The sequence below is a fragment of the Rhyacophila brunnea genome, unplaced genomic scaffold (genome assembly GCF_057557595.1).
Source record: "Rhyacophila brunnea isolate RB1 unplaced genomic scaffold, BYU_Rbru_1.0 scaffold_13, whole genome shotgun sequence".
Lineage (NCBI taxonomy): Eukaryota > Metazoa > Arthropoda > Insecta > Trichoptera > Rhyacophilidae > Rhyacophila > Rhyacophila brunnea.
Window position 1 is genome coordinate 25,774,271 of NW_028232785.1, and position 14,006 is coordinate 25,788,276.

Here is a 14,006-nt window from a genome sequence, read left to right on the forward strand (position 1 = left end):
TAAAAACCAAAACAACCAGAGACGTCAAAAGTAAATATTAATCGGAAAATTAAAATAACATAATTGTAAACGCTGCAGCGCGCGTATTGTCAGTTTTTGTACAACACAGCTGACAGTCCAGTTTGATAGTTTGTGGTTATGTGATTATTATTTCAACTGGGTTTCAGTAGCGCCGTGTGCGAAGCATCACATTGGTCAGTTTATGAGTTCCTTCACAAACCAGTTCCATCAGTTTCCAGTTGCGCCGTGGAAGGATGGCCTTAACGTTCAATTTCAGTGAATAGAGCCGAGCCACGATTTATTGGCCTTTCAGTGATACCATAATCGAAAAATAAATGATGATTCCTTCTAATACAATGGAAATAATAATATTAAATAATAAACTCGTAATGTTTTACATGATTTAAATAAAAATATTATGATCACATATTATCAACAGCAACTGCTATAAATTTCGGTTAGGTAAATCTTTTGGAAAAGATTAAATAAATTATATATTTAACTAAGTTACACACAACGTCGCCTTTTGTAAAGATATGCCACATGGGTGAAAAATAAAGCCTAATGGCATAATAAAATGAATATAAAATAAGTAATTCGAAAAAATATAAATTATACTAACCAGCTAAGAAATTTAATCAAATGTTTACTAACATAAATTATTAGTGAATGACATTTATAATAGGAAGCTAATATATTTTGTCGTGCCAGATAGACATTTTGCACGCTTGATACCTGTTTAAAAATGAAAGATCCGACAAGAAATAATTGGGAACGCAGGACTAACACAGGATACTCAATTTTTATATTGTATAGCGGCAACACTTTCCTTTGACTAAACATTTCAATTCGTACACGCATATCACAAAAACTGCTAGGTAGTGCCAAATATATTAATAAAACTATAATTTACGTACGCAAAATGGATATAAAACTAGAACCAAATGGAAGCGAATACGACGCTAATGAAGAATCTTGTTGCAATGTAACAATTATAAAACAAGAGAATGCCGACGATTCCAGCTGCTGTTTTGAGGTTAGTTTTACACAACGTGTTTATTGTATGACGTAATAATATTTTTCGCAGAAAAAGTTTCAGCATGATATATCGTATGATAATACACGTTTTCGTTGATAATAAAACTAAAAGAGAATTTCATTTCCATAGATCGTAAAAAGATATCAAATGACTACCTATTGAGATGTCATATTAAGTATTTTTTATGTGTATGGAGGCAAGCTGTCAGTATAAAGTCAACATAAACAGTGCAAACTCAATAATGTCGGTCATTTTATTTGTTTTATTGGACTAAAAATACAATTTGTAGATTGTGACAATTAGCTTTTAAAATTCAATTAAACTCTGCCTACCGAAACCATAATAGTTTATGTATGCTAAGGACGATCCAACAAAAATAGTACACATCTTTTCAGTCTTGCCTTTTTGTTTTCGTTGGATTACGAATACATATTATTCCACATATAGTCGGTTCATTTTTATAAATTCATTAGGCCTTACCTACCTTTTCCAACCATAATTGAATATATTATAAACAAATATTTATTTACTATTATCTACTATGGCTTGGATTAGGCAGGGTTTAATTGAATTTAAAATACCACCATACATGATCTACACAATATTTTGTGTTATTGATGCAACGAAAACAAATAAGTATGACTGAAAAACTGTGCACTATTTTTTGTTTAATCGCCCATAGCACACCAAAACTATTTATTACCTATGGCTTGATTTCGGCATTGTATTTTTAAAAAAACTAACAAAAACTAGCAGCAATTTGTATTCTTATGGTACGTTTACATTTGACACTTATATTGTCATATTTATGTATGACACCATATTCACTAAGTGTAAACACTAATTATATTTGCACCAGCCACTTATTTTGCGTGTGTCGACACTCACCTGTCACTTATTCAATCTACTTATATTCGCAAACGTAAACACCGCGTAAACCGAAAAATGGACTACGAATAGGATTTTGGAACGTACTTAGCCTATACCGACCTGGCGCAGCTCAAAACCTAGTGGAAGAACTTATAGTCGGACAGCATGTTATCTACTACAGCGGAAACACAGAGGGGAAACATGTTTTCGGAACTGGTTTTGTGGTCGCCAGAGAAGTAGCAGATGCTATACTTTCTTTTGAACCCGTAAACGAGCGCATATGTGTGCTCAGAATCAAAGGAAGATGGTTTAATATATCACTTGTGAATGTACATGCCCCGACAGAGACTTCACAAGAGGCCGAAAAGGATAATTTCTGTGATCTCCTTGAAGCGACTTTTGACAGGCTACCGGGACATGATATCAAATGTGTGCTAGGAGACTTCAATGCGAAAATAGGGAAGGAAGCTGTATTCAGACCTCTTATTGGAAAAGAGAGCCTACATGATCATTCTAACGAAAATGGTAAAAAAGTGGCTCTCTTCTGCAGCGCCAAAAACTTAATCGCCCGAAGTACCACTTTCCCTCGTAAAAATATACATAAAGTGACTTGGAATTCAAGGGCCAGGAAGACCTTTAACCAGATTGACCATTTTCTAATTGATAGACGACACCATGAAGCTATTGAAAACATTCGAAGCTACAGAGGCGCTGACTGTGATACGGACCACAACTTATCGATAGCAACCTTTAGGGAAAAACTTAAAAAGACAGCCCACGCAAATGCGAAGACGAGAGTGAAGTACCATATAGAAAAGCTGACAACTCCAAACGGTAGAGATAGCTACAGAAAAGAGTTAAAAAACCAAGTCGTAAAACTCACCGAAGGAGAAGCCTGGAGTATCGATGAGAGGTGGAAGAGACTAAAAGAAGGAATGGTAAAAGCTGCGGAAGTCTCGATAGGACTGGCACCCAAGAAAGTAAAGTGCCCTTGGTACGACGACACATGCCGACAAATGGTGGAGGAGAGAAGGGCAGAAAGAGCGCTCTATCTGCAAAATACGCAGAGCGAAGAAGCACAGAAATGATATAGCGAGACGTGCAAAAATGTCCGAAAGCATCTGAGAAAGTGCAAACGAAGCTTCATCAAAAGTAATTTTGAGCAGATGGAAGAAGAAGCAAAACGAAATAAAACTCGATCATTCTTCTCGAAAGTGAGCTTTGAAAAAAGAGGCTTTAAACCTAGCACGCTACAAATCAAAGATCAACAGGGTCAGATAGTGGCAAACAAAGAGCAAGTGCTAAACATATGGAAGTCCCATTTTGAAAACTTACTTCAACGCTCTGTACCAGATGAACCTTTGGAATTGCCAGAAATCGCGACAGCAGAACCTCTTATACCGCCACTAAATAAGGCAGAGTTGATGAGAGCACTGATTTATTTAAAGAATAGCAAATCGGCAGGAAACGATAATATTCCATCGGAGCTTCTCAAGCATGGAGGAGAAACCTTTCTTAGTGCCATGCTTGAGCTACTGCAACAAATATGGGAGGAAGAAAAGATCCATGAAGAATGGAAAGAATCACTGGTCTGTCCTATCTTCAAGAAAGGGGACAAACTCGACTGTGCAAACTACCGTGGCATCTCTCTTCTTCCTACTGCATACAAAGTTCTGTCGAACATTATTCTCGAAAGAATTCTACCATATGCCGAAAACATTCTTGGTGACTACCAATGCGGCTTTAGACGAAACCGCAGTACTACCGATCAAATCTTTACACTGCGCCAAATCTTTGAAAAGAAATGGGAATACGCCCAAGATGTACACTGTCTCTTTGTAGATTTAAAACCGCATATGACTCTATTGATAGAGAAGCTCTCTGGAATATATTGAAAGAATTTGAAATACCGTCAAAACTTATAAATATAATAAAAGTATGCATGGACGGATCCAGAAGTAGAATTCATATGCAAGGTAGTATATCAGAATCTTTTGAGGTGACAGCAGGACTAAAACAAGGCGACTCTTTATCACCAATGCTGTTCAACTTAGCTTTAGAGAAAGCCATTAGAGAAGCTCTGAAAGCAGAAGGTGGAGTTACCCTGAATGGGTCCCATAAAATATTGGGCTACGCAGATGATTTGGTGGTGCTCGGAGAATCTGAAGAAGAAGTCAGAGATATTTTCACTCCTCTGGAGGACACAGCGAAAAGGTTGAACCTACGAGTAAATATGGGAAACACCAAGTATTTGAAAATGACAAGAGGCATTGAACCCTCTGGAAACATTGGAATAAGAAACTCCTCGTTCGAGAGAACCTCTTTCTTCAAGTACTTGGCTCCAACATTACCTCTAAAAATAAAATGTCCCTAGAGCTCTCTGACCGACTGAGAAGTGGAAATGCAGCGTACTTCGCGCTAAGTCGTCTGTTCAGGTCCAAAATGCTGTCCATCAAAACGAAATTCCGGGTGTATAACGTGGTGATCAAGCCAATCGTCATGTATGGATTTGAAACGTGGGGTTTAACAGAAAAACAAGAAAAGGCGCTCCAAGTGTTTGAAAACAGAATCCTTCGGAGAATACTTGGACCCGTCAATGAGAACCACCGGTGGCGCATCCGCACAAACGCTGAGCTCTTCGACCGATACCAACCTAGAATCACTAATATTCTGAGGTCAAGAAGGCTCAGATGGGCGGGCCACGTTGTACGATCTGAAAGATCTAGAACTCTTTATAGGATTTACAAAGGCACACCAGCTGGCACTCGACCTCTTGGCCGCCCTCGACGGAGATGGGCGGACAACATTCAAAGGGATGCGGAAAGGCTGGGGATAGTCAACTTGGAAGAGAGAGCGCTGGACAGAGATGCCTGGAGAAACGTTGTGCAGTCGGCCATGGACCTGAACGTCCCCTAGCGCCAGTTTAATAATAATAAACACCGCGTATTCGACAATTTCGAACTTGCAGCGATATATCACCAAGGTTGGAGTACCGTCTACTTTTATGTCAAGTACCTGACACATTATTCGTAGTTTGACAGGTAGTGAATTGCATATGTATATTCCTAAAACAACGGACAATCAATTATCATACACCTTGAATGTACCTATGCCCAATGCTTACGTTAATAAATGTACTGTAGCGATCTGTCAAAAATCATAGACAGTGAGAAATAAATCGGATTTGCCGTGTTCTATGGATTTTGTTCGGAAATAAAATATTATCTATGAATAAAACATCGCTTGTTCTCGGCACATACGATTAATTCTGATGCAGTCCGTGAAGAAAAAATGCGCTTCAAATGGTATTACCTAATTCATTTTGGCCCACACCTGCCCTCATATTTCGATAATATTATATTGAATATGCAATGACGAGACACTTCTTAACAAGTGCTTATCGCAATGTTACTGTTAATCGTTCTTCTACACTTATGGCATTTCTGAATTTTCTTCTTGTTTTTTGGCAAAAGGTCCAATCTTGCAAACTAAATTTCACAAATTGAGTTGGATCTACGGTTTTAAGCTTTGAAATTAAACGGAAAGCACCTAGTTCTTCTCGTCGCTGAATCCATTTCCGCATCAATTTAGCCGTTTTTTCCTCATTTTTGTTGCCAAAAGACTCGCTGTTATTTTCTTTTTTTTACATTTCCATATTGACAACTGACAACTGATATAACGTTTTTGAGAAGTATACGAAATAAGAATCCGAATAAGTTACAATGCCATATGTAAGCACCGCATATATTTATTCCAAATGTTGCATTGAATAAAGTGTAGAGACTTTATTTTAACGAAAAGTATACGAGAATTTTATGTCAGATCCATGCAGGTGTAAACAGTAAATGAAATTTTATGTCAGACACATAAAATAAGTATAACGGGATAAGTGTCAGATGTACACGTACCATTATAGTACGTTTACGTTTAACACTAATATCGTCATATTTATGTCGCTATATTCACTTAGTATACACAGTAATTATATTTGTATCAGCTACTATCAGACACTCACCTGTCACTTTTTTGTGATTTTACAGAGGCTTTGACTGCGGCTCGCTGTCATATCGCCTCTTCTCTTCTAGAAGGGGATCCGTCGATCAAGTCCTCACTCCTATTCTGTTAAATAACCTTACAAATTTGCCTAGCCTCTTCCGTCTTACCCACCGCCACGACACCCTTATAAGACACTCCGTTATAAGACGCAGCAAATTTTAAAAATGCGTTATAGTTGGCCATGTGGCGACCTTTTTTCAAATCTTCGGTTTGTATCGTGTAGTTCTCCGCCACATGGGCATGTTGAACGTGTTAAACTATTGCCGACTCTAAAGACGGCGTTGGTTAAACTCAAAAGAGCTTGGCAGCGAATCCACTTACCCAGTCAAGAATTGATTGGTTATCTCCAATCGCTATTAGACATCAGGAAGGAACAAATATGTGTTTCTGCCCTAAGTGAAGGCATCCTTCTTTCGTTTTTAGGTCTTCGACGCCGCATCCAGCGTAACTTCTCCAAATCACTGGCGTGTTAACCTACCCTTACCTGGCATGTATTCAATTATATGTATTTTTCTTTCAGGATCGCAATATAAACATGACTGATATAACGGCTGAAAATATGTCCCAGTCTGACAGTAACTATGCAAATATCTCTGAAAGTACAAAGCATTCATTGAAATATGATGATGCAGTTGGATCTTCTTATTCTCAACTCAGCTCAGAAAATCAGGTATCATTTATATAATTCCTTATTTTACAATGTTAAATTATATCTCTGTATTCAACCTCAATCGGCATAAGCCAGTGTTAATGCGTAGGTAAGCACCTATCTAGCAGTGGCGAGGGGTGGAAGTAGGCTGTCAAGATTTGAAATTAATAGTGCACACTATACTTTGTCAGTCATACTTATTTATTTTCAATGAACCAGGAAGACAGTTTGCAGATGGTACCGGCTAGTTTTTAATTTTAATTAAACCCTGCCCAAACCAAACCTTAATAGTATATGTATGCTATGGGCGATACAACAAAAATTTTGCACACCGTTTCAGGCATGTTTTCCGTTTAATTAAGAATATGAACGTATCGGCCAGTTTTTTTAAATTCATTAAGCCAAACCCTAACATACGTATTTGTTTTTATCAAAGTCTACAATTTACAGGTGAAATTGGTTAGTTGCCTCGTGCCTCGTTAGTTACCTCGTAGTTAACCGTGCCTCAACCAAACCATAATAGTTTTAATATATTGTGGGCGATACGACAAAATTGTGTACATCTTTTCATTTATACTTATTTGTTTTCATTGGAATAAGAAAACATTGTTGATTCATTTTTTTTTAATTTATTAAGTCCTACTTCGTAGATAAACCATAATCGATAAAAAAAAATATCTATAAAATACCTTAAATTGCATATGGTTTAATAGAACTATTTTACAGACGATTGTTAAGTATTATCTACCACGGCTAAGATTAGGCAGGTCGTAATTGAATTTAAAAACTAGCCAGCACCATCTGTAAATTGTCATTGTTTTGGGTGCACTATCTACGTCGAATCTCAATAGCCTACCTCCACCCTCCACCCTTTGCCACTGCTATTTAATTTTTGACACGTCTCGTATAACGTTTTAATCCAAAAACGATGTTATGTGCGCTTGTGCAGACTCTTGCCGCCAGTTTTGATATTCATTCTAGATTCATTTTAGATTCTTATGTAATAATATGTTTTAATGGTTATTAGTTGAGGAAGAAGATATTCTAGCATTGCAGTCAAGATGAAATCACTTTAGAAGGGTGTTAGTCATTACTCCTGTCGCTCATTGAAAATCGTCTCGACTGGGATAATAGTCATTAATCAAAACTGAGCGCACCATCATACTTCCTTAAGTGCGTATGGATAAAACCGTGTGCTGTATGTCCTCGTGACCAATATGCTTCATTTGGCAACGTGTGTTTTGTGAATAACGACAATTCCACCTGGACGTATTCGACATGTTGCAAGCGAGACGAGTTTAGATGTTCGCACTGCCAAAAAAATCTCACACCATTCTACCTTCTAACTTACATACAATGACATTAATATGGACGAAGCATCAGGAAAAAATGACACTCGCTTTTTTGTCGGATCTGCCGAATTGCATAATCTGTTCTCACGCATTACAATAAAGGTGATATGCTACATATTCCCGACTCTTTTTGTCGGGTCTGCCGAATTGTTCGGTTCGAACGGGTTCGCTCAAATGAACATTGACACTAGAAAAACTGTTCTAACGCCATTACAATAAAGGTGATATTGCCATAAATTACCTTTGCCTGATATCGCATAGTGGAAATTGCGTGACGTCTACCTATATATGTGCAAATGTCGCTATGCGCGCATTTACTTCCTGGCTACTGTATTGAGTGCTTTGTCCATGAATAATGTCATTGCTTATATACAATATATTTAAGACTAGCGCTAGAGCAATATTCATGTATTCTTTGGAAATTTTAGCGCTTTTTTTTTAACTAGTACAAATTTAGCTGTAGGCTTAAGCGACGGCATATAATGTCATGGGTCCCAAGTTCGAATTCTGGGTCCGCCAAATACACACATTGTTTTTCAATTTGTATTTGAGTCAAGTGTATGGTCTTAATAGGTCGTAACATCTATTTCTTGTAAAAACAATTCGTTTATACAAACCTCTGGCCTGTGAAGGCCTATATGACTTTATCAGGATCGGACATTATAAAAAATCTATCTATATAAAAATGTAAACAGCGAACGACTTAATTCTGGAATGTGGTTCATGTACTACTTCTTTTTCACCGGCGATATAGAATGCTAGGAATTATTTAAGACATAAAACTCTCGGTATAACTACTTACTTTAAGGTTTTGAGAGCATTTTTTATTTATAAATTGACCGAATCGTGCTCATCAAACATATTTTTTTTTAGATTTCTACTCAACAATGTGATGCAGCTTCTACAGGAAGTCAAAATAATGAAATTCAACTGGCCATCGTGGTAAAAACCGATAATGTTGATAAACGAGAATATGCAATGAAAGGAGTGGAAGACATGGTGGCGCAGTATTCAGAAATAACTATAGATGAACAAGACATAAAGACAGAATTGCAGACAATGTACGCTTTGCCGAAAGTTATTCGAATCAAGCTAAAAAAAACAACATATTTTCCACGTAATTTTGTTTGCAGTCATTGTTATGCAACATTTGGTTCTTCAAATTCGTTAAAAAACCATATTTCGTGTATTCATTCAAGGGATAATCATCTCAAATTGCACAAGAGAAAATATACTGGTGTAAAACCATATCAATGCGATGTTTGTTTGAAAATATTCTTTTACCAAAGCTATCTAAAATTGCATCAAAGAACACATACTAGTGAAAAGCCATACCAATGCGATGTTTGCTCATCTAAATTCTCGCAGTCTGGTTACCTCATAATTCATAAAAGAACACATACTGGTGAAAAACCATATCAATGCGATGTATGCCCATCTAAATTCTTACGGTCTGCTGACCTCAAAACTCATAAAAGAACACATACTGGTGAAAAACCATATCAATGCGATGTATGCCCATCTAAATTCTCACGATCTGATGACCTCAAAACTCATAAAAGAACACATACTGGTGAAAAACCATATCAATGCGATGTTTGCTCTTCTAAATTCTCGCAGTCCAAAAACCTCAAAATGCATAAAAGAACACATACTGGTGAAAATCCATATCAATGCGATATTTGTTTAAAAATGTTCTCGGAAAAGAGTAATCTAAACAGGCATAAAAGAACACATACTGGTGAAAAACCATATCAATGCGATGTATGCCCATCTAAATTCTCGCGATCTGCTGACCTCAAAACTCATAAAAGAACACATACTGGTGAAAAACCATATCAATGCGATGTTTGCTCATCTAAATTCTCGCATTCCAGACACCTCACAATACATAAAATAACACATACTGGTGAAAAGCCATATCAATGTGATGTTTGCTCTTCTAAATTCTCGCAGTCCAAAAACCTCAAAATGCATAAAAGAACACATACTGGTGAAAATCCATATCAATGCGATATTTGTTTAAAAATGTTCTCGCAAAAGAGTAATCTAAACAGGCATATAAGAACACATACTGGTGAAAAACCATATGAATGCGATGTTTGCTCATCTAAATTCTCGCAGTCTGGTGAGCTCAAAATTCATAAAAAAAAACATACTGGTGAAAAACCATATGAATGCGATGTTTGCTCATCCAAATTCTCGCAGTCTTGTGACCTCAAAATACATAAAAGAACCCATACCGGTGAAAAACCATCTTAATGCGATGTATGCTACAATTTTTTGTGACGCGACACATGCCGATAAACCATATAAATGTCAAAATTAATTGTTTGTATAAATACAGACAGTCTTATCAATTAAAAAAACATAATGTGCTGAAGAAACACCTGTGAAAATTTACTAAATGATGGCATGATGATAGAAACATACTAATACTCTATAAATAAAACACTAATAATTTATGTGTGGTCTGGTTTACTCTATGTCGTGGTTATTTTATATCGATAGTTATTAAAGTGTTCTAGATCATTTTTTTTACGCCTGTGGAACTTTAAAAATACGCGTAATATATTATAATATTTATTATTTCGTTGAGAAACTTCTGCCAAATCTGAAATGTATCTTGCTAGAATAGTACGTGGGTCGGGATGTGTAGTCAGGTAAGTCACAAAACAGCAAAAATGAGATATGAATGCCACTATACTACAAAAAAAATAATCTTTCGTTGTGTGTAGTCAGGTAAGCCGTACGTCTCACCATTGGGGAGATGCAGTTTCAGTCAAAACATATTTTTTATTTTACGGGGTGTGTACACAGTTAAGCACATGAGTAGTCAGATAAGTCAACATTTTGTGTGACTTACCTTACTACTCATAGTTGGCATACCTTCAAACGTCATACCTACTCAGTGTTGATTTTGGTGAATCTAACGTATTTTTTAATATATTTTGAGAAATTTTGAAAAAAAATAACAACAGAACCTAAGTAAAATAATCATATTATAATAAATTATGACTTATATAAATAAGTATGTGTATTATTTGTAAATAATAAAAAATATACCAAATTTATCGAATTTGATTTATTTAAATCTAAAAACACGTACACAACAAACCAAACAAATAATCTTGCTTCTAGGTTCAACCACATACTCCAATAACTTGTATGTTGACGATTCAATTCATAGCATAAAAGATCCTGATTTTAATATTCAAGAATTATTACAGTCTAATTTACTAACATTAAAGAACCCCGCCTTTCATGCTCAAATAGTGCTTCCACGATTACACATCACAACGATGTTTTAACCTGTCACCTTCGTTCTCGATTGAGCAGTAATAATCACCAAAAATGTAACTGAAGGGATGATACAAAGCCTTCAGAAATGATAAAAAAGTTGCACAAAATACTGGCAAAAGTTACACAACAAGTACCTACAATGGAAGTTATGATTAAGAAAAATAGTCGTATCAGACAAAGTGAACCAGGAAAACAACATTTTCGCCAAGTAACAGTTCAATATTACTTGACTGTAGAACTGTTACGGAAACCAATTTGTAAAGGTTGTACACTAAAAACATTAAGTGAAAGTCACAATTTTTTTGAATATGTTTTGAAAAAAAAACGTGCGACTTCTTCCGGTAGACTTATTCAAGAAGATGCAAGAGGAAAAATATCTCTAAAAACAAAGATAGCGAAGAAGATAGGTAAATAGCAAAGACACATATACTATCAATTCCATCAGTATAAGAGTCATTACTCTAGAAGGGACTGTCAGAAAATACTTACCGCCACATTTGACAATAACTGTGATGTATTCTTAATATTTGAAGAGTATTAGCTCTAATCCCATCAATATTCGTTTATAAGCAGAAATATTCCATGGCATGAACTTAACATTCAAACGGCCAAATAAGGATTCTTGCCAAAAATGCGATAAACTTAACTTAATTAAGAAGTCCACCAACGATTAAGAAAGAAATAAAAATCGTGAGGAATTGAAAGAGCATCATGACGAAGCTGACTTCGCATTTTCAGCTAAAAGTTGTGATAAAGAGTACTTGCAAGATTCCTCTTGCCAAATTGTAACATTTGACATGCAGCAAAGTTCCCTGGCCTTTTACAAACGATATGTGACAGTGCATGATTGTGATAATAACCAGGAATATTGATATGTATGCCATGAGACTCTTGCTAATAGAGAAGCTACCGGTATCGCTTCATGCCTGTTCAAATACTTAACCAAGGGGATACATGATAATATTAAGCATATGATCATGTATTCTGATAGATGTGTGAGTCAAAACAAAAATAGCCACGTAGCTGTAACGTGCATGATAGCTGTAAAACATTCTGAGACTTTAAACAAAATTGATCACACTTTATAGTCCCTAGCTACACACATATGGAGTGCGATAGTGACCATCACATAATTGAGAAGAAAAAAGACATTTAGCGGAACGATCGAACATCCTCATGATTGGACCAAATCAATGTGTGAGGCTGCAAAGAAAAATCCTTTTAAAGTCACTGAAATGACTCGTGCAGATTTTTTAACTACTTGGATCGATTAAAAGAACCATTGCCACTCAGAAAAATAGACACATATGGGAATAAGTTTGTTTGGAGAGATGTTAAGTGGCTTCAATTCAACAAACACGAACCGGGAATAGTGAAATTTAAAAGAACCCTCGACGAGACGACTGCGTTTTAACAAATTTCATAAGTAATACGAGACAAGACGAACGATTTGATAGACTTACTTCCATACATTTCACCGTATTATAGAGAATTTTATGAGTCACTTGAGACATCTGAGATAGTCAGCGATATTTAACTTGATACCATTGAAGAAATCCGTGCTGATGTTTGATGATAACGATGAACCTTTATCATATTCAGGTTTGTGTGCCTTTTCACTACTTAAATAACAATAAAGTAAAAAAAAGTTATAAAAATGCTTCTTTGAAATTTATATAATATTTTGTTCAATAAACCAATAAGATTTATGTCTAAAATGTGTGTTTTATTGCTAATATTAGTCGGATTAACATGAAAAAATAACAAAATTACTTTGTGCGTAGTAAGGTAAGTCAATCATTTCTTGTGCAAATCCAGTTAAGTCAATTCCCTTTTTTTAAACCAATTAAGTTTTAATGAAACAAAATAGTTAGAATACTTCTAGGGCATATAATTGAAAGCCAATTACATGTACTTTGATTTGTTACCCATAAAAAAACATAACTGTAATTAGGGGAATGTGGGGAATTTTTTGAACTTTGTTTTTGCTATATCTCAAAATGACAATTTGTGACTTACCTGACTACACATCCCGACCCACGATATTGTTGTTAACCAGGCTTCGGTGTTGTTTCGGAGGGACGACGTTCTGTATTGACATCTATTCAGTTTACTATTTCGTTTTATTTAATGGCATGGCCGAAAAAGTCTTCTCATATAAATGGATTGTCGAAAATGTGAAAGATAATTTTAGTGTATTTGTAATTTGCAATGTTGTATTTAATATCGTGATACCAAACTGGCATCAAAAGATTACTGGATTAGGGGTTCTTTATTTTTGAGTATAAATTGTGTTATGGTTGACATCTCCATATACGGATTCATTGAAATTTTTGGTATTATACCTATGCTGCTTAACCCATTCGCTGAGGACCATTTAATTAAAATTTATTTACTACAATTAAATACCATGCTAATCATATCTAATGGTCACCTGATGGGCAACGCACCACTTACGTTAGAAACAGTGAATGAAGGGCAACTGTTCGCGGACCGCTCGAAAATTTCTACGGACCGGTGGTTTGGGAAACACTGTTTCAGATAATATTATTATAGTTTTACCTGTACAGCTTTTTATTATATTTAGGACACTGTACATACATTTTGAAACTAATTAGCGGTTGTTTAATTCTACTTAAGATAAGATAATGTGAGTAATCCTCACAAATCAAATTTTACAAAAGGGACAACGTGAAGTTCATGATAATTAATTTCGGTTTTATATTCTTAATCTGAT

At 35.7% G+C, this 14,006-nt stretch overlaps 1 protein-coding gene across 1 annotated transcript; it reads left to right on the forward strand.

The window, feature by feature from the left end:
* The first annotated feature begins 812 nt into the window (after positions 1 to 812).
* LOC147077068 (uncharacterized) lies at positions 813 to 10,464 on the forward strand. The gene is made up of 4 exons (XM_085940677.1): positions 813 to 1,036; positions 6,486 to 6,635; positions 8,840 to 9,603; positions 9,688 to 10,464. Exons 1-4 carry the CDS (start codon positions 923 to 925, stop codon positions 10,226 to 10,228), a joined length of 1,569 nt encoding a protein of 522 aa, XP_085796803.1. The 5' UTR covers positions 813 to 922; the 3' UTR covers positions 10,229 to 10,464.
* Positions 10,465 to 14,006: the final 3,542 nt, after the last annotated feature.